Source organism: Mobula birostris, chromosome 2 (assembly GCF_030028105.1).
Source record: "Mobula birostris isolate sMobBir1 chromosome 2, sMobBir1.hap1, whole genome shotgun sequence".
Classification (NCBI taxonomy): Eukaryota; Metazoa; Chordata; class Chondrichthyes; order Myliobatiformes; family Myliobatidae; genus Mobula; species Mobula birostris.
In genome coordinates this window covers 34,337,180-34,361,449 of record NC_092371.1, presented here as the reverse complement: position 1 = coordinate 34,361,449, position 24,270 = coordinate 34,337,180, and the positions used below count along the sequence as shown (strand labels likewise).

Here is a 24,270-nt window from a genome sequence, read left to right as displayed (position 1 = left end):
GCAGAACACCCCGAGCTGTAACAGCATCATGCTAACTGATGCTAATCGTATGAATCTAGACAATCAAAGTTTTCACATTGAACAGTGGCACCTTCAATAATTCTAAAAATCAGTCCTATGGAACTATTTTTTTTGTCTGGAACAATCACTCGAGCACTTTAACAAAAACAAATGCCTGAATCCCAAATACCAATTTCTAATAAAGAAGGAGAAATGAATATCAAACTTCAAAAACACAAAGATTTTTTGTACTATTTTATTTCCTAATTTATGGTAATTGTTGAATATTTTACAGCATGTTTTAAATGCAATTTTTCATTAGTTTTACCCAGATTCTTTGAACACTATTGCAACAAGGATGTTTTAACCCAAGTGGCTGGAATGATCAGGCATCAAGCATTCATCAGCATCAAGAATCTCCCTCCATGCCACATCCATTAACATCACCACCCCCATCTCCACAACAAAATAACATTCGTATTTCTAGTATGAGCCATCCCTGTTGACTACTACTGGATAATTAGTGACAATCACTGTTGCATAGTTGCTAGGCTGCTGCAGTTTCATGACTATTTAAACTTATCACAGTCCAAAAGATTTTTTTTTTCTTCCTATCATACAAAAGTTGTTTAAACTCAAGGTAGACATAATAGTGTTATCACATAAGCCCCTACAGCTTTCATTAAGAGTATAACCTCACGTTTTTCCCAAAAACTAATATATTTGTTTTTAGCGTGGTATCAGACCCTTCCGAGGCCTTTCTGACCTGAAGAGCCCATGCGACTCAATTATACCCATGTGACCAATTAACCTACTGACCCACATGTCTTTGGAACTTGGGAAGAAACTAGAGCACTCAGAGGAAACCCACGCTGGCATGGGAGAACATTCAAACTCCTTACAGAGATCAACAGAATTGAACCCTCTTTTCTTTTGCTGAATTATTGGTGGCATCTGTTAGTCTCGCGAGACCATGGAAAGTCTTGCTTCCGTCTGTGTTGGTACAACAGCATCTGCTGTGGCTGTAGAGGCCCACACGGGAGTGACAGTCTTGGCTGCAGTGACTGCACTTGAAGGTGCTGTCCTCCAGTGTTGTCTTGGTGCTGTTTTCTCAGCGAGTGTGCTTTTTTTCAGCAGCAAGCCTCAGCTTCTCTTCTCCTCTTTTCAGACCTCTGCGTAGTTCCAGCCTCCAGTGAGAGCGATCACTTGCGATGTCCTCCCACCTCTCAACGCATTATGCCAACAGCTATGCTACTGTACCACCCTTCTTATTCATGAACAGCTTGTTCATTTTGCACCCAATATAAAAAATATCGAACATCCAACTGTTTCTTAGTTCACCCAGGTAGTCTGAATATCAACAGAAAGGCTGTAGATTGGCTTGCAGGTAACAGTATCTGTCATGTGTGGTAAGGAATTCAGACACAAAACATACTTCTACAAAAACTCAACTATGGTCAAAATGCATCTACCTTCATCTAAAGTCATAGAGTTATAGTCACAGAAAGATTCAGCACAAAAACAGACCTTCATTCCAATGAGTCCACACTGACCACTAAGCAGCCATTAACACTAATCCTACATTAACTCTTTCTATGCTCCCCACCTTCCCAGCATCTCCTCCCAGGTTCTGCCACCTACCTACACTCTAGGAACAATTTACAGAGGCTAATTAACCGACCAATATACCTGTTACACATGTAGAAGTAACCTGGGTACCCGGAATAAACCCACAAGATCACAGGGACAACAAGCACACATCGCAGAAGCAGGATATCAGGAAATGAATTCAGGCTATTGCAGCTTGTGAGCCAACCATCTACTAGTTGTGCCACTGTGCCCCTGTGCCCAGAGTGAGTTATCGTGCACACATAATCGGTGCCAGAGAGCAATAAAATGCTGGACAATATACCTGATCTTTTCATAATGTGCTTTATAATCCATTACAAAATTGAGTTTCTATCCATTTAATGAGCCCCTGTTTTCCTCAGACAGTTCATGTGATTAACACTCATGGGAGGCTTGAGAACATTTCACCTATTTGTTCTCTCAAATAGCATGTGACATAGAGGTGATAAATATCTTCAAGTATGATGAACAAATTGATGTTTCCATTTCTCCTTGCAGGACATTGAATTTTGGCATACCATAACTAACTTAGCTAACTTCTGCGCAGCTCTGAGAAACATGAACAAGCAAAAAAAAAGAGAAAACTTTCTTATAACAAAAGTTCATATTATTTCCGAGCTGATCCCAATCTTCGCTTGCTTTGTTCCATGACAACTCTCCTAAAATCTTTAATGAAGGAAGATATCCATCCGAACATTACTTCCAAGTCTCGATCTTGTGGTTCTCCAAATCTAACCTATCAAAACAGCAGTAGAAACAGATTCAAGCTTCATGCCAAGAAAAAGCTCACATAGAAATGAAACAAAAATGCCTCTAGTAATATTACCAATAGGTTATTGTAGGATGTCTTCATTTCATCACATTGTTTATTCAGCTGTGACAATTCATCTTCATATTTTTGAGTTATAGACTGAAAACAAAATAAGGAAAAAATGTTTTAAATCTCAAAGCATTTCACTGTCAAGTTTTCAGAAAACTAGATGGAAAGGCTTCTCAATATAACCAAGTTCATTTTTTATCTCATTTCTTTGTTGGCTTAATTGCCTTACGAATCAAAGCATTCCTCACTTTCTCAGATTAATCTGTCCAAGATGTGTTCATTCAGCTAACATTTTGTTGGAACCTCAGATCCAATGCTACTCCCACCCTGAACTCATTATTAATATGCACATCTCAATTCCTCTCCTTTTCCTAGTGCCACGTGCTCATGCTCTGTGACTCATGCCAAGCCTTTATGTAAGAATAGCATAAAGTGGTGGTGCTGGTATTAATAGAGAGAATAGCATTCTGCAATATTTGGATAAATATCTTATTCCAAGACACTGGACTCTTGCACAGTGTGTACTTCCTTGCATTCCTCATGCTAAAACAGAAGCGTCCTTCATGCTTTTAGATGGAAATGATTACAAATCAAAACAGGTATTTGCTGACATTGCATGCCAGTGTCTGAAGCCAGTTTCAACCGCACCACCAAATTCTCCAGCATTTCTGTAATCTGAGCTATATCATTACAATAAAGAGTATGGGGAAGGGAGCAATATCAATGCTACAACACTGGGGTGAGGGGTTGGAACAAAGAAAGTCTCTCATACCGGGATGTTGCTTCAGAGAATGACTAAGTATAAGAAGAATCTTGAGGATTATGAGAGAAAACTTTAGTAAGACCTGAAGGCAGTTTCAGCAACTGAATTGTTGACATTGATCAATGCCTCAGTATTACAAAGATGAACCCGAAGAAAATTAATTAGGAGTAACAGGCTGTTGATGGTTTGAGATACAAAACAGAGTTTGCTCTGTATCATACCCTAAGCTAACAGAATCATAATGGAGAAAACTATTGCAATTCCATAATACCATTCATGACCTCAGGACATCCCTAAGCACTTCACAGACAATGAAATACTTTTTGAAGTGTGGTCACAGTTGCAAAATAGCAAGTGTGGAACTAAATGGCTTACAGCATGCGATCATGAACTTCAATATGGTAATCACCAGGTAATCTGCTTCAGTCATGTTGACAGAGTGATAAATATTATAGACAGATTGCAGGAAAGGACACCACTGATATTAACATTGCATTCCATCTTGATATGAAAGTTGAACATGAGCAGCCTATTCATTAATAGAAATAACACAAAAATCATGTTCACTGAAGTCTTCCCTTTAATGTGTCATAATAAGATCATTTATGACATCAACTAGTACATTGTTTATGATTCCACATTTAAAAATCCCATTATTTGTAAATTATATTTGATAAAGCTCCTAAATTCAATGTTTATGCTAAAGTTGCAGTGCAGACATTATAAATCATAAACCTTTCTACTGGAATTACCTTCAGTTCTTTGTAGAACTGCCAGTCTGAGCTGTTCTTGTCCTTTGGCTTGAGCGTCTGTTTGTATAGAATGATTTTTGCCATCTCATTCTTTAAAACTATAATGCAAAAACATGACGTCAGTTATTCTTATTTAGGGATTCATAACAAAACAGTTAAAACAAAATTGCCAGAACAGTAAATATAATACAGTTTGACTAATTAGAAATTTGCTTTGTCTGCCTTGGTGATGCATTTCCATTCTCTGCTGTCATGCCCCATGTGAGGTATTGCCACAATGCACCCAGCTGTTTTCCTAAGACCCCAGTAAGGTATACATATAAAGCAAATAAGGGAACAGTGATGCATACAACACTGCACCTCATTAAACATCTTCAATTAAACATGAATTAGTCTGTGCAACCAAACAAACAAGTACAGTGGAAATTGTTGGATTCTGATGTTTTTGATCCTACAGGCATAAACCTGTTGCTTTACGATTGCTTTAATAAGTGCTAAAAGAACAAAGATTTGGAAACGGATGGTAACAGAGGGCCAGTAGGGGAAGGGAAAGAAGAAGCAAAGATGGCAGGCCAATATGGTCAGTTCTTTTAATACTATAGGTAAGGGACATTCCATTCAAATTTTAGATAAGAGTTAGCCAATCAGATAGTCCCTATTCAAATAATGCAATACCAAGCTTCCAGAATTATACAAATGTAACCACTGGGGGACACACTAAACAATTGCATATACATGCACTGGCCACTAGGAAACATACTAAACGGTTATATGTATATAGGTAGTTATATGAGATACAAGCAAACAATTAACTATTCTGCTGTAAAGTTAAGGACAATTAAACAGTCTGATCCAACAAACCCTCCCCACTGATTCTAAATCACTCATTTAGAATCATAACAACTGAAATTTCAGAGACAGAAGAACTACATTAAATATAAAATAATCAAAAGCTACCGAAGTTATGGAAATATCAAATGGTCTATATTCTTCAAAGTATTCATAGAATTACATCATGGCTCAGCAGATTAATAGGCACACTCATGTAAGTTTGAATTATTCAATTAATGATCACTCTTATGCAAGTAAAATGATGTAAATTATGATTAAGTATATCAGCATAAATATAAGGACTCATAATATGGAGTAACCACAGGTTCCAAGACTTAGATGAATCCAGTCAAAGAAATTTCATCCATCAGATTGATGTATTTTACCTGCTTCTTTATGACTATGATCAGGCAAACCAGTTTTGTCCTCAGACTCATCGGGTATGTAAGTACAACACTCCTTGCCTTTAACTGCACACGATCCCCCCTTAACTGCTACGAGAAGACTAATGCCATACCATTTAAAGAACCATCTTACACATGGTGAGTATTTCTGTTGTTACATTTCCCAAGGCATCAGCAGTGTCATTGCTTACTGTACCTAAAGCTGCAGCAACATTTTTAATCTCTTTATACTCCTTGCAACACCATAAAATGAGAATAAAGTTGATGCAAAATCAGCTCGGGGGATAACGGTAAAGTCTGCGTAGTCTCACAGCTGGAAAAACATAACCCAAATAACAAAATCCTAACTGATTATGCAGGAGAGAGGGATAGTCACCACTTCCACGCATAAAAGTACGTATTGATCCATGAACTTAGACAATTCCTTACCAGTCAACAGGAGCCTTGTTCAATTGTAATATTTTTCCTGTTGGATATCGTTAATGAAAATTCCAGAGTCATTACCTCATTTAATGTAAAGTGTAATTGCATGAAACTTGCCCTGCTGCAATGGCACCTTCTGAACTTTAGCAGAAGGTAGCTTTTGTAGTGAACACACAAAAACTTTTAATAGCTTTGTTATGAACATTGGATGCAGATACAGAGATATCCCAGGATAAGACACAAGTATGGCCACATATATGATACCCCTAAATCATGCTGATAATATTTACATAAATGATCCAGTTTAAGATGCTATGTGGGGAGTATGACCATCATATATTTTTGTCTTCCATGAGTATAATGAATCATGGGCATAATGTCGACATCACCATTGCTAGAATATTTTGTTCTGGATCTGCAGGAATCCCTAGCATTGATGAATATTTTGAAGTGTGTGATATACATTGACATACCCAAAAGCTAAAGGCATTAACAACATCAACAAAGTAATGCGATACTCACATATATATACTATGAATTATCTCAACTGGCACATTGTGAATAGGTAAAATAGGCAAAAATATAACAACAAGTGATAGTGAAATAAACTTCCGGATTCCCAGTTGCTGTAGGCAATGTTCAAAGTATTCTGGCTGGTTATCCACTCACTGTAGCCCAGCAGCATAAGTACTGTGCCAGAGCTTAATGGCACATTAACCACAGAGTTTGTTTCTTTCATCAAGTAGCACTTCAGCTTGCTTGCAGTGGCTGGCATGTATCCACTTATTTTTACCTTCAACTTTTACCACCAAATTAGTAATTAGCAGCACTTAATAAAGACCCTCTCATCGTGCTCCCAGTAGTCCCTTATGTGGTTTCTTAATCAGGACCCGTCCACCAGGAATCAGGGTGTGTCCTCCTGTAAGACCATAAGACCGTAAGACAAAGGAGCAGAAGTCGGCCATTCAGCCCATCGAGTAGGTTCCACCATTTTATCATGAGCGGATCCATTCTCCCATTTAGTCCCACTCCCCCACCTTCTCACCATAACCTTTGATGCCCTGGCTACTCAGATAGCTATCAATCTCTGCCTTAAATACCCCCAAAGACTTGGCCTCTACTGCCGCCCATGGCAACAAATTCCATAGATTCACCACCCTCTGGCTAAAAAAATTTCTTCACATTTCTGTTCTGAATGAGCGCCCTTCAATCCTTAAGTCATGCCCTCTCGTACCAATTCTTTATCAATGCTAATGCATCACCCCAACTCTATGCATCCTTATCTTATAGATAAGTCTTTTATGTGGCACCTTATCAAACACCTTCTGTAAATCCAAGTAAATAACAGCCATCTGTCCCCCTCTGTTCACTGTACTCGTTATATCCTTAAAGAACTCCAGTAGGTTTGTCAAACAGGACCTCCCTTTGCTAAATCCATGCTGCGTCTGCCTAATGGATCCATTTCTTTCCAGATGCCTCACTATTTCTTCTTTCATAATAGCTTCAAGCATTTTCCCAACTACAGATGTTAAACTAACTGGTCTATAGTTGCCTGCTTTTTGCTTACATTCTTTTTTGAACAGTGGCATGACATTCACTGTTTTCCAATCCGCTGGACCTGCCCGGAGTCAAGAGAATTTTGGTAAATCATCACCAAGGCCTCTACTGTAACTTCTGCAATTTTATTTAGTACCCTGGGATGCATTCCATCAGGACCAGGGGACTTAAGTATCTTCAGGCAAACAAGTTTGCTCAGCACTACCTCTTCAGTGATAGCTATTGTATTGAGGTAATTACCTCCCATCGCATTCATAACATCTCTCTATGGTATGTTAGATGTGTCCTCCACCGTGAAGATCGACACAAAATAGTCATGCAAAGGCTCTAGCATTTTCTCATTATCCAATATCAATTTACCCTTCTCATCCTCCATGGGACCTACATTAACCTTAGCCATCCTTTTCCACTTTATATAATTATAAAAAATTTTACTATCCATTGTTAAATTTTGTACTAGTTTATTTTCATAATCTAGCTTCCCTTTCTTTATGGCTCGCTTAATGGTTCTTTGTTGCTTCTTAAAGTTTTCCCAATCTTCCAGTTTCCTACTACTCTTGGCGACTTTGTGTGCACAAGCTTTTAGTTTGATGCCTTCTTTTATTTCCTGTGTTATCTTAGGCTGGCTCTGCCCACAGTTACTGTCCTTGCTTTTAACTGGAATATACTTTTGATGAGCACCATGAAAAATCTCTTTGAAACTCTTTCACTATTCCTCAACTATCCCACCATATAGCCTGTATTCCCAGTCTACACAAGTCAAATCCTCCCTCATCCCATTGGAGTCTCGATAAAAGCAAAGAGCAACACACATAAAGGTTGCTGGTGAGTGCAGCAGGTCAGGCAGCATCTCTAGGAAGAGGTACAGTCGATGTTTCGGGAGTATTGTGAGCAGTTTTGAGCCACTTGTCTTAGAAAGGATGTGCTCAAACCAGAGAAAGTTTAAAGGAGGTTTATGAAAATGATTCCATGATTGAATGGCTTGTCACATGAAGAATGGTTGATGGCTCTGAGCCTGTATTCTCTAGAAGTCAAAAGAATGAGGGGTAACCTCACTGAAACTTATCGAATAGTTAAAGACCTTGATAGAGTGGATGCGAGAGGTTGTTTCCTATGGTAGGAGAGTCTAAGACCAGAGTACACAGCCTCAGAGTAGAGGGGCAGCTTTTAGAATGGAGATGGGGAGGAATTTCTTTCACCAGAGAGTGGTGATCCTGTGGAATTCTTTGCCACAGGCAGCTGTGGAGGCGAAGTCTTTATGTATATTTAAGGCAGAAGTTGATAGATTCTTGAAGGGATATGGGATGAATGCAGGAGATTGGGACTGAGAGGAAAATTGGATCAACCATGATAAAATAGCAGAGCAGACTTGATGGACCAAATGGACTACTTCTGCTCCTATATCTTATGGTCTTATGTTCTTGTTTTTCTCCCACTTTCCATATTTCCTTATGCCATGCAGTAGGAGAAGCTATTTCAGTAATTGAGTCTACGCTGACACACAGGGCAATCCAATTCCTAGAATATTTTTATCCTTGTTCCCATCACCTTTCCAAGATTCTACTACTCACCTATACTTATTTTTTATTATCCTTCCATGCCTCACTGGTGCATCAAGTGGCAACTTTCCCGTTTCTTCAGAATTTGGCTATTTTATGTACTGGAGTTACTAGCATGACGCTTAACACAGCACAGATACAAAGCATGCAAGGAGCTGGCCAGATTCGAATCCAGGATCACTCGCACCGAAGTTTGTTGTAGATGCCACTACACCACCAACTGGCTACTATTTACTACCGCCTAGGGTAACTTGCAGTTCATCTACTGACCCACATATCATTGGGATGTGGGAGAAAACTGGACATCTGCAGGAAGTGTGCAAACTCCATAGAGACAGCACTAGAGATCATGCCGAAATCGAGAATGCCTTACCTGTGCAGCATCTGTGCCATCAAATGACTTGACTCTATTTCCTTCCATATTCCATCTTTCTAATTTGAATTTTTGGTATTAACAAGAACCAACATCCTTAAAACACCAACTTAATGGTACCTAACTAATGCAGGAAGAGGCTCTATCCATGCAATGCCCTCCTCTCACAGTCATAGTCATAGTCATACTTTACTGATCCCGGGGGAAATTGGTTTTTGTTACAGTTGCACCATAAAAATAATAAATAGTAATAGAACCATAAATAGTTAAATAGTAATATGTAAATTATGCCAGTAAATTATGAAATAAGTCCAGGACCAGCCTATTGGATCAGGGTGTCCGACCCTCCAAGGGGGGAGTTGTAAAGTCTGATGGCCACAGGCAGGAATGACTTCCTATGACACTCTGTGCTGCATCTCGGTGGAATGAGTCTCTGGCTGAATGTACTCCTGTGCCCACCCAGTACATTATGTAGTGGATGGGAGACATTGACCAAGATGGCATGCAACTTAGACAGCATCCTCTTTTCAGACACCACCGTGAGAGAGTCCGGTTCCATCCCCACAACATCACTGGCCTCACGAATGAGTTTGTTGATTCTGTTGGTGTCTGCTACCCTCAGCCTGCTGCTCCAGCACACAACAGCAAACATGATAGCACTGGTCACCACAGACTCGTAGAACATCCTCAGCATTGTCCGGCATATGTTAAAGAGAGAACAGAGTTTACTTGAAGTAAGAATTCTTCAGTTTGTATTTACCAGGAGTTCCCAATTCGGGTGCAAATTCTAGAGAAACTTTAGAAAGGTGCTTCCTTCAAAACTCAAATGTACATAACTAAGTGCACAATCTTCCATTATCCAACAGAATTAAGCGGTGCAGAAGAAAATCAAACTAATTTCAGCCAATAACATTTGTCTGGATTCCAGGCTGACAATGCTGAAGATGTTATATGATGACATCATGTTCTACCTCTAAAATTCAATTTTGGAGGCAAAACAAATCCTTTAAAATCATTTCAATATAGTTAGAAATGATTACTTGGAAGGATTGATTAATACATCTATAAAAATGAATGAAATGAAAAATAGGTATAATCTCAATAGAAATATTCAGTTAATCTGATTACACTGAACTAAAGCTTTCAATAATATACACTATTATTTGCTCTTTATTGATTTAGATGTGCTGCTTTAGATCTTTAGTGAATGACATGTAAAATGCTCTAATATGTGTCTACTATTATTCCTGCACCAGTCTTAAACATTAGAGTGTTCTTGTTGGTCCTACCATTGACTCTAGTAAAATCATACACTCGATAGTGATGAATACATCCTGCTATTAGGGCTCGTTTTGTGCTTAGGATTGGTTGTAATAATGTAGTTTCAAAATTAGGGCCAAACAGAATAATTTCAGAGACTCCATGTCACATCTGCAGATTTGGCAATTGTGCTTGTGAATATGCACGTGTCAGCTGATTATTATTTCATTGTGATAGTATTTAACCCCATTCATCCCGTTGTAGTGTTTGTCGAGACTTGGACACAGCACAGCAACACTTCACTTCCTGTTTGCATTTGGCCTTGCCTGAGAAACTGGACTGTCAAGTCAACTGAGTCTGAAGACTAGCGGTATTCGTTTTATATTTAGCTATATATAATTCTTTTCAGCCGCAGTGTAGCCTTCGTTTTCCATTTGAGAGTTTTAGTTAATGACCCTGTTTGGTCTTGTGTTCATTGTATTCTTTTCCCTTTAACATTGTTTGCATTAAAGTCTGTGAAATATCGACCCTCTTCAGTGTCTCTCATTCCGCACTTGGGTCATATCCGAACCAGGTGACAAATCCAGTTGCAAAAAATACAATTTGCACCAAAAAAATCCATAATCTTTTCAACTATGCTCAATAATCCAGTACAACTGACTGGAAAAAACAGGCAATAATTCAGCAAAGTTTTTCATTTTCACATTAATCCTCCTTATAATATTCAGAGGATCAATTGTGTCAGCTTGATACTTGAGGACAAATAGTACCACAAAATCTTTTCAAATATTAAAATGGAGCTTTTACATACCATCCACCTCTGCAATCAAACCCTTAATGGAATCTAGAAGGAAGAGAAACAAATTATTATCATGGATACAGCACTGTATATTTTCTAATATTGCTGCATGTTTCGGATATTTCCACCCACCTCCAGGAACTTCTTCAAATTCTGTGAGCTCTTGGGGAAATTTTGTCAGGCCTGGCTCTTGTGACAAAATCTGGTCTACAAGAGCATGAAGTAAGGTGAATGTCTTATCCTTCCCTCGCAAATGGACTAGCTATAAATAATGGGTAACAAGATTAGTAACATTAGAGGATTGCTGAACACCTCTGGATAATTTCAATCTGTAAAATGTTGGATTTTACTTTATTTACCATACTGAGGTAATGTTTGAACTTCAATGTACAGCTCTTTATAAAATAGTGGATTATCATCCAAATTATTCATAACCTGCAATATATTCTCAGCAAGAATCACAAACTGCTTCCCATATGCATTACATCAAGAAGAATTAATTCTCTTTGCTGTACAAAGATGTCATCATAAAACATTCATAGGGATTTCCATTGCCAAGTTTCCAGCAAAGTTATAAATCAACTCTTTTAAAGACATTCATGACTTTACAGTAAGTACTGATCCAGGAAGTCATCATAAACACATTAATTTGATGCACATTACAGTAAAATAATTCCTAGTTATGGACAATGACAGTTGATTAAAACAACAAGGTAATCATAAATAAGAAATTGTGGCATTTCAAATTGCATTCATAATTGAAAATGTTTGGTTGACTACCTTCAATGAGTGCCCTAAATGGATTTAAATACTTGAATATTTGTAATCATGTCCAACTAATACATTACAAGCTATGACATTTATCAGCTTCTTCCTGCATGCTCTTTATGGGACATTAACGTCTTAGGCATTCCATATTTCAACCTGCTTGCAGAATGATGTGCACTCAGATAGATTAGTGCTTTTCCTTCAGTCATTCTTCATTTCTTCTAATAGGTGGATCTCCGTTTGAGTAAGTAAATAGGATACCTCTTATAAACTGAAAATGGAGTAATGGGAATAGAGCGAATAGGTAAAACATAGCCAACAGCTCTTAGACTGAAACTGTCTACGAGAATGCAATGATTTTGAGCTTTTAAAAGCCAACTTCCAGTCATCAAGCAGTATAGGATAATGGAAGCTAGTGATAACCTTGTAATGGTGGGTGAGCCAAATGACCTTACAGATGAATTGGGATATACAGTAATTATTCAGTGTGTTTCATATTAACTAGCTGTTCTCCATAAACAAACAACTATAAATGTACCAATATTATATATTTAATTCTCTAAACAAATCCGTACCAAAGGCAGATGCACAGGCTTGTAAGAGGCTGCAGAGGTTTGCAGACTTCCCCATAGAACAGTACAGCATTATACAGGCTCTTTGGCCCATGATGTTGTGCTGGCCGTTTAATGTACTGCAAGATTCATCTGAACTTTCACTTCTACACAGACCTTCATTTTTTCTTTCATCAAGCCTGTGTAAGAGTCTCTGAAATGCCCTGAATGCACCTGCCTCTATCAGCCCTGGTCACTCACTGTGTTAAAAAAAACCTACCTCTGACATCTCCCCTATACTTACACCCTAACACCTTAAAGTTATGCCCCCTTGTATTAGCCATTTCCACCCTGGGAAAAAGTCTCTGGCTATCCACCATGTCTTGTATACCTCTATCAAATCACTTCTCATCCTTCTCTTCTCCAAAGCCGAAAGACCTAACTACCTCAAACTATCCTCAGATGATACATTTTCTATTCCAGACATGACCCTGGTAAATCTCTTCTGCACCATCCCGAAAGCTTCCATATGCTTCCAGAGATGAAGTGACCAAAACTGAACACAATACTCCCAGTGTGGTCTAACCAGAGGTTTAGAGAGCGGCAGCATTACCTTGCTGCTCTTGAACTCGATACCCTGAGCAATGAAAGGTAACACATCAAAGGACTTCTTAACCACCCTATCAACTTGTGCTGGAACTTTAAGGGATCTGTGGGAAAGAACCCAAGCTTCCTATTTCAATGCTGGAGGAATTCAGCAGGTCAGGCGGCATCCATGGAGAAGAATACAGTTGATGTTTCAGCTGAGACCTTTCATCAGGACTGGAATAAAAGATGAGTCAGAGTAAGAAAGTGGGGGGAAGAGAGGCAGGAACACTAGGTGATAGGTGAAACTGGGGAGGAGTAGGGGGGAAGGGAGGAAGTAAAGAGCTGGGAAGTTGATTGCTCAAAGAGATACAGGGCTGCAGAAGGGAAAATATGTTAGGAGAGGACAGAAGGCCATGGAAGAAAGGAAAGGAGGAGGAACACTGGAAGGAGGTGTTAGGCAGGTAAGGAGATAAGTTGAGAAAGGGAAGTAGGAATGGGAGATGAATGAAGGAGGAGGGACATTTCTGGAAATTCGAGAAGTCAATATTCATGCCATCAAGTTGGAGGCTACCCAGATGGAATATAAGGTGTTGTTCTTCCAAACTGAGTGTGGCTTCATCGCAACAGTCGAGGAGGCCATGGACTGACATGTCAGAATGGGAATGGAAAGTGAAATTAAGATGGGTGGCCACTGGGAAATCCCTATTTTTCTGGTGGATGGAGCATAGGTGCTCAGTGAAGCGGTCTGCCAGTCTGCATCGGATTTCACCGATATGTACATCGGGAGCACAGTATACAATAGATGACCCCAACAGACTCACAGGTGAAGTGCCACCTCACCTGGAAGGACTGTTTGGGGGCCCTGAATGGCAGTGACAGAGGAGGTGTAGGGGCAGGTGCAGCACTTGTTCCACTTGTAAGGATAAATTCCAGGAGGGAGATAAGTGGGGAGGGACAAGCATATGACACAATCTCATAGGGAGTGATCCCTGAGGAAAGCAGAAAGTGGGAGAGAGGGAAAGGTATGCATGGTGGAAATGGAATCTCACAGGAGATGACAGAAGTAAGTGGGATGTCCTGTGGCTACCCATTTTAATTCCACTTCCCATCCACATTCTGACATGTCAGTCCATGGCCTCCTCTACTGTTGCAATGAGGCTACACTCAGGTTGGAGAAGCAACACATTATATTCCAGCCGGATAGCCTCCAACCTGATGGCATGAACATCAATTTCTCGAATTTCTGGTAATGCCCTCCCCATCTCCTTCATCATTCCTCATTCCCATTTCTCTCTCACCTTATCTCCTTGCCTGCCAATCACCTCCCTCTGCTGCTCCTCCCCCTTTTTCTTTCTTCCATCGCCTTCTGTCCTCTCCTATCAGAATTTCCCCTTCTACAGCCCTGTATCTCTTTCACCAATCAACTTCCAGCTCTTTACTTCACTCCTCACGGTTTCACCTATCACTTTGTGGCTATACCTCCCCTCTCTCTACTTTCTTATTCTGACTCCTTAATCTTTTTCTCCGGTTTTGATGAAGGGTCTTGACCTGAAATGTCAACTGTACTCTTTTCCATTGATGCTGCTTGGTCTACTGAGTTCCTCTAGCTTTTGTCTCTGTTGCTTGGATTTGTAGCATCTGCAGATTTTCACTTCCCCTTCATCTGTTCTTCCACACTGTTAATAATTCTGCTACTTACCCAGTATTCTGCACTTCACCATATCCAACATTAGCTGCCACTTCTCAGCCCAGCTCTGCATCCGAACTCTGTTCCATTGTAATCTCTGACAACAATTTACACTATCCACAACACCACCAGTATGCATGTTAACAGCAAATTCTCTAATGCACCCTTCCACTTCCTCATCCAAGTCATTTATAAAAATGATGAAGAGCAGAGGTCCCAGTACAGAACCCAGTAAAACATCATTGGTCACCAATCTCCAGACAGAATACACTTCAGCTACTAACACCCTCTGTCTTCTGTGGGCTAGCCAATTCTGAGTCCACATAGCCACAGAGGATCCCAGGCCTCCTGACTTTCTGAAGGAGCCTATCAAAGGCAACCTTATCATCAGCCTAACTAAAATCCATATACACGACATCCTCTGTTCGACTTTCATCAATGTGTTTTGCACATCCTCAAAGAATTCAATCAGTCCTGTGAGACACAACATGCTCCTAGCTATGCTAACTATCCCTAATCAGATTAATGCGCTTAAATGTTGTGACTAAGAATCCTATCAAATAGTTTGCCCACGACTGATGTAAGACTCACTGGCCTACAATTCCCAAGGCTATCCCTATTACAATTCTTGAACAAAGGAATAATACTCGAAAGCTTCCAGTCCTTTGGCACTACTCCTATAGTTAATGAGCACAAAGGCACAACAATCTTTTCCCTCGCTTACTATTGTAATCCAGGGTATATCCTGTTTGGTCGCAAGGACTTACCTATCCTACTGTTTATCAAAAATTGCAGCACATGCTCTTTCTTAATGTTGACATGTTCCAGCATACCAGTCTGTTCTACGATGATTTCACGTTTGTCAAGGTCCCTCTCACAGGTGAGTACTGAAGAAAATTATTGATGAAAGACCTCCCCTACTTCCTCTGGCTCCTGGCACGTGATTGCTCTTTTATCCCTGGTCGGCCCTACATTCACTCTGGTTATCCACCAGTTAGTTCTTCAGAAACGTATAGAAGCTTTGGATATAGCGATTCTCTGACCAGTTTGAAAATTGAGAAATGTTTCATACTAAAATATCCCTGCACAGATCATGCAATTCATAGTTCTTAACCAGAAGATTACAATTTTAAAAATTCATATTATTTCTGACTAAAAGCAAACAGAACCCAGTTGCCATCTGAATTAAGAGTAAAGAATGGGTGACATAGTTTCAATTCCAAATAACTTTCCCACCTTCTTTCTATTTAACAGTGCAACTTCTCAGTGCCTCTATTTTTGACAGGAAGGCCTTGGGTCCTGTATCATTTAAATAGAAACTTGCTTATGGTAGGATCAGCACTAAGCTTACCTTCGGCAGAGATGACAGAGAAAATCCTTTTGCTACCTCGTTGCCAGCATTTTTGTTTAAGAAATTCCCAATTGCGAGAAGATAATTGAGCACAGAAACAAATAGCTTACTGTTCTGCAACTGCAAACATGCCTTGATTTTCTGCCTCATCAGCTGAAACAAAAGCAAAATGAAAAGGTTAATTGTGGATTCGTGTCACTCAAGGGTCAATTACACAATCTGACAAACTGGTGTTCATTTGACAAAGTCAAATTTTCCCTTAATCAAGTTTACAAATACTACCCTGTACTGCGCGGAAATAAAAAAGACTAATTGAAATACAAAATGTACAATAAGCCAATTGCAACACAAAACAGATTAAAATCATTTCATTACACCCTTGTCAAATAATAGAATTGGTGTTTTTTATGGCAGTGGAAAATGCAAATGTTCCAGCTCACCAGGAAACTCATTACTGTACTTCCAAAAATCTCAAGACTAAAGTAAAATGGCACCACAAACTTTAAGCAAATGGAAGAAAATAAAACCTGATTCTTCAGCTCCAAGTTTTGTTTCTGCTTCACAGGACATTAGTAATCCGACGGATAATACACATGTAGTTTTGTAAAAAGTCTTAATCTTAAATACAACAGAAAATTTCATTAGATACAAGCAGGAGGAATCAGATTATTGTATCATTTTTGTGTAATCAATGAATACAGACCTGGAGAAGGGGGGATTGAATAGGAGAGGACAGAAGGCCCTGGAAGACCTCCCCCTTTTCTTTCTTCCACATTAGAATGCTTTTCCTAGACTACAGTTCAGCATTCAACACCATAATTCCCTCCAGACTTGACAGGAAGCTCAGAGACCTCAGCCTGCACTCCGTTTTGTGCAGCTGGATCCTAGACTTCCTATCGGATCGCCAATAGGTGGTAAGGATGGGCTCCCACACTTTTGCCCCTCCGACCCTCAACATAGATGCCCCACAGGGTTGTGTCCTGAGTCCTCTTCTCTACTCTATTTACACCCATGGCTGTGCTGCCACACGCAGCTCCAACCTTCTGATCAAATTTGCAGATGACACAACTTTGATCAGCCTTATTTCTAGCAGTAATGAGACAGCCTGAGAGGTTGACACCCTGACACAGTGGTGCCAAGATAACAATCTCTTCCTCAATGTCCAAAAAAACCAAAAATTTGATTGTGGATTACAGGAGGAATGGAGACAGGCTCACCCTGATCCATATCAATGGATCTGCAGTTGAGCGGGTGAGTAATTTCAAGTTCCTCGGTAAGCACTTGGACTGTATACACCGACTGTGTGGCAAAAAAAAAGCACAACAGCGTCTCTTTCACATCAGGCGACTGAAGTTGCTCAGCATGAGCCCCCAGATCCCCCAAGCCTTCTACAGGGGCACCACTGAGAGCATCCTGACTAGCTGTATCAGTCATCAAAGTTGCTGGTGAACGCAGCAGGCCAGGCAGCATCTATAGGAAGAGGTACAGTTGATGCTTCGGGCTGAGACCCTTTGTCAGGACTAACTGAAAGAAGAGCTAGTAGGAGATTTGGAAGTCGGAGGGGGAGGGCAAGATCTGAAATGATAGGAGAAGACAGGAGGGGGAGGGATGGAGCCAAGAGCTGGACAGTTCAATGGCAAAAGGGATATGAGAGGATCATGGGACAGGAGGCCCAGGGAGAAAGAAAAGGGGAAGGGGGGGAAAACCCCAGAGGATGGGCAAGGGGTATAGTGAGAGGGACAAAGGGAGAAAAAGGAGAGAGAGAGAAAGAAAGAATGTGTGTACATAAATAAATAACGGATGGGGTGCGAGGGGGAGGTGGGGCATTAGCGGAAGTTAGAGAAGTCAATGTTCATGCCATCAGATTGGAGGCCATCAGACGGAATATAAGGTGTTGTTCCTCCAACCTGAGTGTGGCTTCATCTTTACAGTAGAGGAGGCCGTGGATAGACATATCAGAATGGGAATGGGACATGGAATTAAAATGTGTGGCTACTGGGAGAACCTGATTTAGATGCTGCCTGGCCTGCTGTGTTCACCAGCAACTTTGATGTGTGTTACTTGAAATTCCAGCATCTGCAGAATTCCTCGTGTTAGCTGTATCACTGCCTGGTACGGGAACTGTGCCAACCTTGATTGCTCGGCACTGAAGAGAGTGGTATGGACAGCCCAGCACATCAGTGGATGTGAACGTCCATCCATTGAGGATATTTACAGCAGCAGGTGCAGAAAGAAGGCCTGGAAGATCGTCACCCCAACCATAAACTGCTTCAGCTGCTTCTGTCTGGCAAATGGCAACACAGCATCAGAACCAGGACCAACAGGCTACGGGACAGCTTCTGTCTACAAGCCATTAGACTTATAAATTCACATGTCTGTACATTGTGACGGAATCATAGACAAGATTTTTATTCCCTCACGTTGTGGGATGGATGTAAGATTTAAATGAATTCAAATTCCACATATGCTGCCCAATCTGCTGAGTTCCACCAGCATTTTGTGTGTGTTGCCTCACTTTTATCAATTGTGTTACTCATAATCATGTTTTGTTACTGTAAGCTTTGAAAATGGCTGTCTACACCTGAGCTTAGGTAGCTTATAACAAAATGGAAAGAGTAATGGTTTAGTAGGGACAAATTCATCTCCATGAAGAAACAAAATCATTAATTCATCTACCAGTATTACTTGCTTGCTATCACAAAAAAAAATTCTTATTCATTCTACTTATTTCTCCTTCATTTCACGGCTGCAATTATTTTATCAAGTCTCTTTGAGTGCACTGTCAAGTGCCTTCTGAAAGATCATGTATATATCATTTACTGAACAAGTTGAATTATCTCCTTACTTCATTAGTCAGTCAGGTATGATTTACTGCAGGTAATTTGTGTTGGCTTTTGTTGATTAACCATGAATGAATATTCCCAAAGGAATATTTTGTCTTTAACTATGGTTTCCATTTAACTGTTGGCTGCAACCAAAGTTGCATCATAATTTGAATGGCTTGAAGTTATCATTTTTCACATGTGGATTCAGGAGCCTAGTGGTTAATTGATCTGAACCATTGATCTAGGATCTGGAATTAAAGAATTTATGCCTACAGTGAAACTGCTAGATTTTCATATAAGTCCACTAATGCTACAAACACTATTCCTACTACTCTGGCTTATAGGTGATTCTAGAATCACTGATATGGATGATTGTTAAGAATCTCCTCAATTCAGCCAAACTCTGGGATGGACAATAAATGCCATGTGAGGTGTTCACATCTCACGACTGAACAATAATGAAAATAATATCAATTAATCAGAACTAAAATCATTACTTTTTTTTTACTATTTGGCATAATGCAGTACTTAATGTGGTGGGCACTTTGGAAATCATATTTAAAGAGTGACTACATTTCAGGATGCCCTAAGATTCTGAATGGTGCACTCTAAAGACAACTTTTTTAAAATCTGTTATTTGTTAGTAGTCTTATGCATTTATTAACTTCCAAGTTTGGCTACCAAATGGTCGCAACTGTGTCAGTTTTACTGTAAAACTTTCACTCCTGCCCAGTATACTTTCATTCCTGAATACAGAATCGTGAGGTCTGCATGACAAAGCAATGTTTTCCCTTTCTCACACAATATATTCCCCGAGCAAGAATGTCAATGTATTTCAGATCAGCATATAATTATGAGAGCCCTATATTGTTAAGACCTCATAAAACTCAGCTGGGATTATCCAAAGTATTTCACTCAGAGTTCTTATAATGAGTAGGCAGAGACTTGAAACCCACTCTCAGAGTTTTCACGTTAACTCACCGGTGATCCAGTCTATTATAATGAACCTCTATGCAAGTCACTCTGGTATTTGAATGTAAATTGCTTAACTCTCCGAGGATGGTAATCATTGACATAGCATTCATCCATGTATTTAGTTGTTTGTTATTATCAAACTTGAAATGTCTTTTATTGAGCATCCATATTATACCCTAATACACCTGTCATTTTCCTTTCCCTTTTAATGAACCTCCAAATGTGTATGAGGGCAATTAGATTCACATTAATCTAGGGACAGCATACCAACTAGACCCCATGTTAGATGTGACGTCATAGAAACTACAGCACAGAAACAGGCCTTTTGGCCCTTCTTGGCTGTGCCGAACCATTTTCTGCCTAGTCCCACTGACCTGCACACGGACCGTATCCCTCCATACACCTCCCATCCATGTATCTGTCCAATTTATTTTTAAATGTTAAAAAAGAACCCCCATTTACCACCTCGGCTAGCAGCTCATTCCATACTCCCACCACTCTCTGTGTGAAGAAGCCCCCCGTAATGTTCCCTTTAAACTTTTCCCCCTCATCCGTAACCTATGTCCTCTGGTTTTTTTCTTCCCTTGCCTCAGTGGAAAAAGCCTGCTTGCAATCACTCTACCTATACCCATCATAATTTTATATACTTCTATCAAATCTCCCCTCATTCTTCTATGCTCCAGGGAATAAAGTCCTAACCTATTCAACCTTTCTCTGTATCTGAGTTTCTCAAGTCCCGGCAACATCCTTGTAAACCTTCTCTGCACTCTTTCAACCTTATTTATATCCATCCTGTAATTTGGTGACCAAAACTGAACACAATACTCCAGATTCGGCCTCAGCAATGCCTTATACAACCTCATCATAACATTCCAGCTCTTATACTCAATACTTCCATTAATAAAGGCCAATGTACCAAAAGTTCTCTTTATGACCCTATCTACCTGTGACGCCACTTTTAGGGAATTTTGTATCTGTATTCCCAGATCCCTCTGTTCCACTGCACTCCTCAGTGCCTTACCATTAACCCTGTATGTTCTACCTTGGTTTGTCCTTCCAACGTGCAATACCTCACACTTACTCTGCCTCTGTGCAAAAATTTAATGAAATCCCTACTGGCTTTTCAGTATAGCACTACAGGAATACCATATTGCACTGTAGAAGAATTGCAGGTATTTTGAGGTAACATGAAACATTACATAAATACAAATCTTTCCTTCATCTCATTTCAGCGGGAGAAATCAGTAACACACCTACTAGTGCATTTCAACAATATGTTTTTGTTCTCATTCCTAAATTCACCAACAGGAATCAATGGTATGAGGTAATATATTTTTATAAGAGCAACTATTTTGTGCTTATACGGAGAAAGATTGAGTGTTACATTCTCATGTAAATTATAGCTCATGGAAATTCAAAGAAAAGCTATTAGAAGGATACCATAAAAGATTGAATACATTGTAACTTCTTCACGTGTCTTCCTTGAAACAGTGAAATGCAGAAGAACTGGTTCAAAAAGAAGTAGCAGTAAGAACTCACTGTGCATGGCATTTCTTCATTTAGATATCTTTAGTTCCAGCTGCTGGATGCTAAATTTTAATATCATACCACATACAGATTTGTTATGAGAGGTTTTGAGCACAACTAATTCATGTTGCAATTTCAGTGGGTTTGTCAAAGGAACAAAATATTTCTCCTCAGTCATAACAATGCTGCTTTTGACTTTAAACAACTGAATAATCAATACAGAACAGACCCAAGACAATCAAATCACACTTGCCTCTCTCTTGCTTACCACAGCCTCTTGGTGGACCATGGCGGTTTGCAAATTAATTCAAAATCGTTTCAGACTCAACTAAGTTGTTTCTCAGCATACTAACACTAACAAGCATTTTGCACTGAGTTCATTCTTTACACATATAAGATGTAGGATGACCACATTTCACAAAAGTACATGCATTCTGTAAAGTACAAGAAAGCCATTTACCCAGTGGTGCATATGCAGATTATTTAAATGTACTAGAGCCATTCATTTATTTTTAATCAGACAACTCCCTTTTTTAGCCTGCCTATAAGGTATTATACAGTGGTGAAGCTCATAGATCTGCTGCTCCAGGGAATGGGTTTAATCTTGACCCCTGATTCTGTCCGTGTAGAATTTTCATGTTCTCTCCATAACTGTGTTAGCTTGTTTCTGGTGCTTTGATTCCATCACAGATGTCGAGGATAGGCATATTGTTGGTTAATTAGTCAATTCATAGGGCCTTGCACGAGGTGCCACACGTGAGGCTACTGAACAAAATTAGAGCCTTTGGTATTACAAGAAAAATATTAGGAAGGATAGAAGATTGGCTGACTGGCAGGAGGCAAAGAGTGGGAATGAGAGGGGGGATGCTTTTTCTGGCTAGCTGCTGGTGACTAGTGATGTTCATATTATGCTCCAATGATTTGTATGACAGAATTGATGGGTTTGCGGTCAAGTTTACATACAATACAAAGTTATATGGAGGGACAGATAGTGTTGAGGAAGCAGGGAGTCTGCAGAGGGACTTAAATAGATTAAGAGAATGGACAAAGAAATGACAGATGGAATATAGAGAAGGAAGTGCATGATCATGCACTTTGATAGAAGGAATAAAAGCATAGACTATTTTCTAAACAGAGAGAAAACTCAGAAATGAGAGGTACAAATGGACTTGGGACTCCTCCTGCAGGATTCCCTAAAAGTTATCTTGCAGACTGAGTCAGTGATAAGGAAGGCAAATGCAATATTAGCTTTCATTTCAAGAGGATGACAATATAAAAGCAAAGATGTAATACTGGGGCTTTTTAAAGTATTGGTCAGGCCACACAGAGTATTGTGAGCAGTTTTAGGTCCCTTATTTAGGAAAGGATATGCTGACATTGGCAAGAGTCCAGAGGAGATTCACAAGAATGATCCTGGGAATGAAAGGATTAATGTAGGGAGATTGCTTGATGGCTCTGGGCCTATACTTCCTGAAATTTAGAAGAATGAAGGGGAATCTCATTGAAAGCTATTTGACACAGTGAATGTGGAGACGATGTTTCCTGTAGTGGGGGGGTGGGGAGTCTAGGACCAGAAGACACAGCCACAGAATATAAAAAATCTCCCTTAGAACAGACATGAGGAGGAATTTTTTTAGCCAGAAGTTTGTGAATCTGTGGAATTCATTGCTACTGATGGCTGTGGAAACCATGTCATCAGATATACTTGAAGCGGAGGTTGATAGGGTTTTGATTAGTAAGGGCATTAAAGGTTTTGGAGAGAGAGCAGAATGGTGCTGAGAGTGATAATAAACCAGCTAGGTTCAATGGTGGAGGAGGTGTGATGGGCCGATTCACCTAATTCTGATCCTATGTCTCATGGTCCCAATATAAATTACCCCTGGCCCACGAGTGGTCAAATTGGGAGGGTGGGTGGGGGAGCTGGTGGAAATATGGGAAGAATAAAATAGGAGCAGTGATAGTGATTGGCTGATTTTTGGTTTGGGCACAGTGGGCCTTGGCGGCTGTTTCTGTGCTGTATTACTCCACATGAGTTTGCTGATATTTCTCTTCTTTGATTCTAGTCTAGTTTTATTAGTTTGCCCTCTTTAATTTTGCCACCTAAAGGAACAGTCTTTGACTAGCAGCCTATTAAAGATAATATAATTTTAAATGCTACCCGATCACTTATACTCAAGACAACACAGAGCCCATTTATTCAAGTTATCAAGAACTTCCACCACGTGCAGAGATCAGATACATCCACGATGACTTTGTGGTGCTGTACATGGTTCTGCTGCCACACAGCTGCACTGACTGTATTCGATCATGATCTCTGGTGTTCTTAACGTGTAGTTACCATGATCCCCCTGTGACTGCATGCTTTTCCCCAAGCTGCTCCCATTTTCCCCATGTCCTAAACATATACTGGAAGATACAGCTCTACGTAAGCCATTCGGTCCATGATACTGTGCCAATATATACATTTCTTCCTCCCTTGCATCAGCCTTATCCTTCTATTCCCTTCGTGTTCATGTATCCATCTAAAAGCCCTCTGAACTCCCACTAAATTGCCTGCTTCTGATACACCCCCTATTCCAGGCAACTACCACTCTCTGCGCAAGAAACTTGTGCCCTTAACCTTAAAAGCACATCCTCTGGTGCTTGACATTTCCACCCTGGGGAACAGATTCTGACTGTCTCTTTAGCTTTATCTCTTGTAATTTTTAGGTCTCCCCTTTGTCTCTGTTACTCTAAAGTGAACAACCCCATATTTGTCCAAACTTTCCTTACAACTCATACTCTGTCATTCAGGCGACATCCAGTTATACTCTTTCTGCCCCCTCTCC

The 24,270-nt window shown here is 39.9% G+C and overlaps 1 protein-coding gene across 1 annotated transcript in view; it reads right to left on the bottom strand.

The window, feature by feature from the left end:
* Nucleotides 1–277: 277 nt before the first annotated feature.
* LOC140208209 (uncharacterized) overlaps nt 278–24,270 on the bottom strand; it is a 152,036-nt gene continuing 128,043 nt past the window's right edge. The window contains exons 12-17 of the mRNA XM_072276719.1: nt 16,116–16,268; nt 11,303–11,432; nt 11,183–11,215; nt 3,965–4,062; nt 2,456–2,539; nt 278–2,365 (exon numbers count right to left, since the gene is read on the bottom strand). Coding sequence (XP_072132820.1) covers nt 2,237–2,365; nt 2,456–2,539; nt 3,965–4,062; nt 11,183–11,215; nt 11,303–11,432; nt 16,116–16,268 — 627 coding nt within the window. The 3' untranslated portion in view covers nt 278–2,236. The remainder of the gene's footprint in view (nt 2,366–2,455; nt 2,540–3,964; nt 4,063–11,182; nt 11,216–11,302; nt 11,433–16,115; nt 16,269–24,270) is intronic.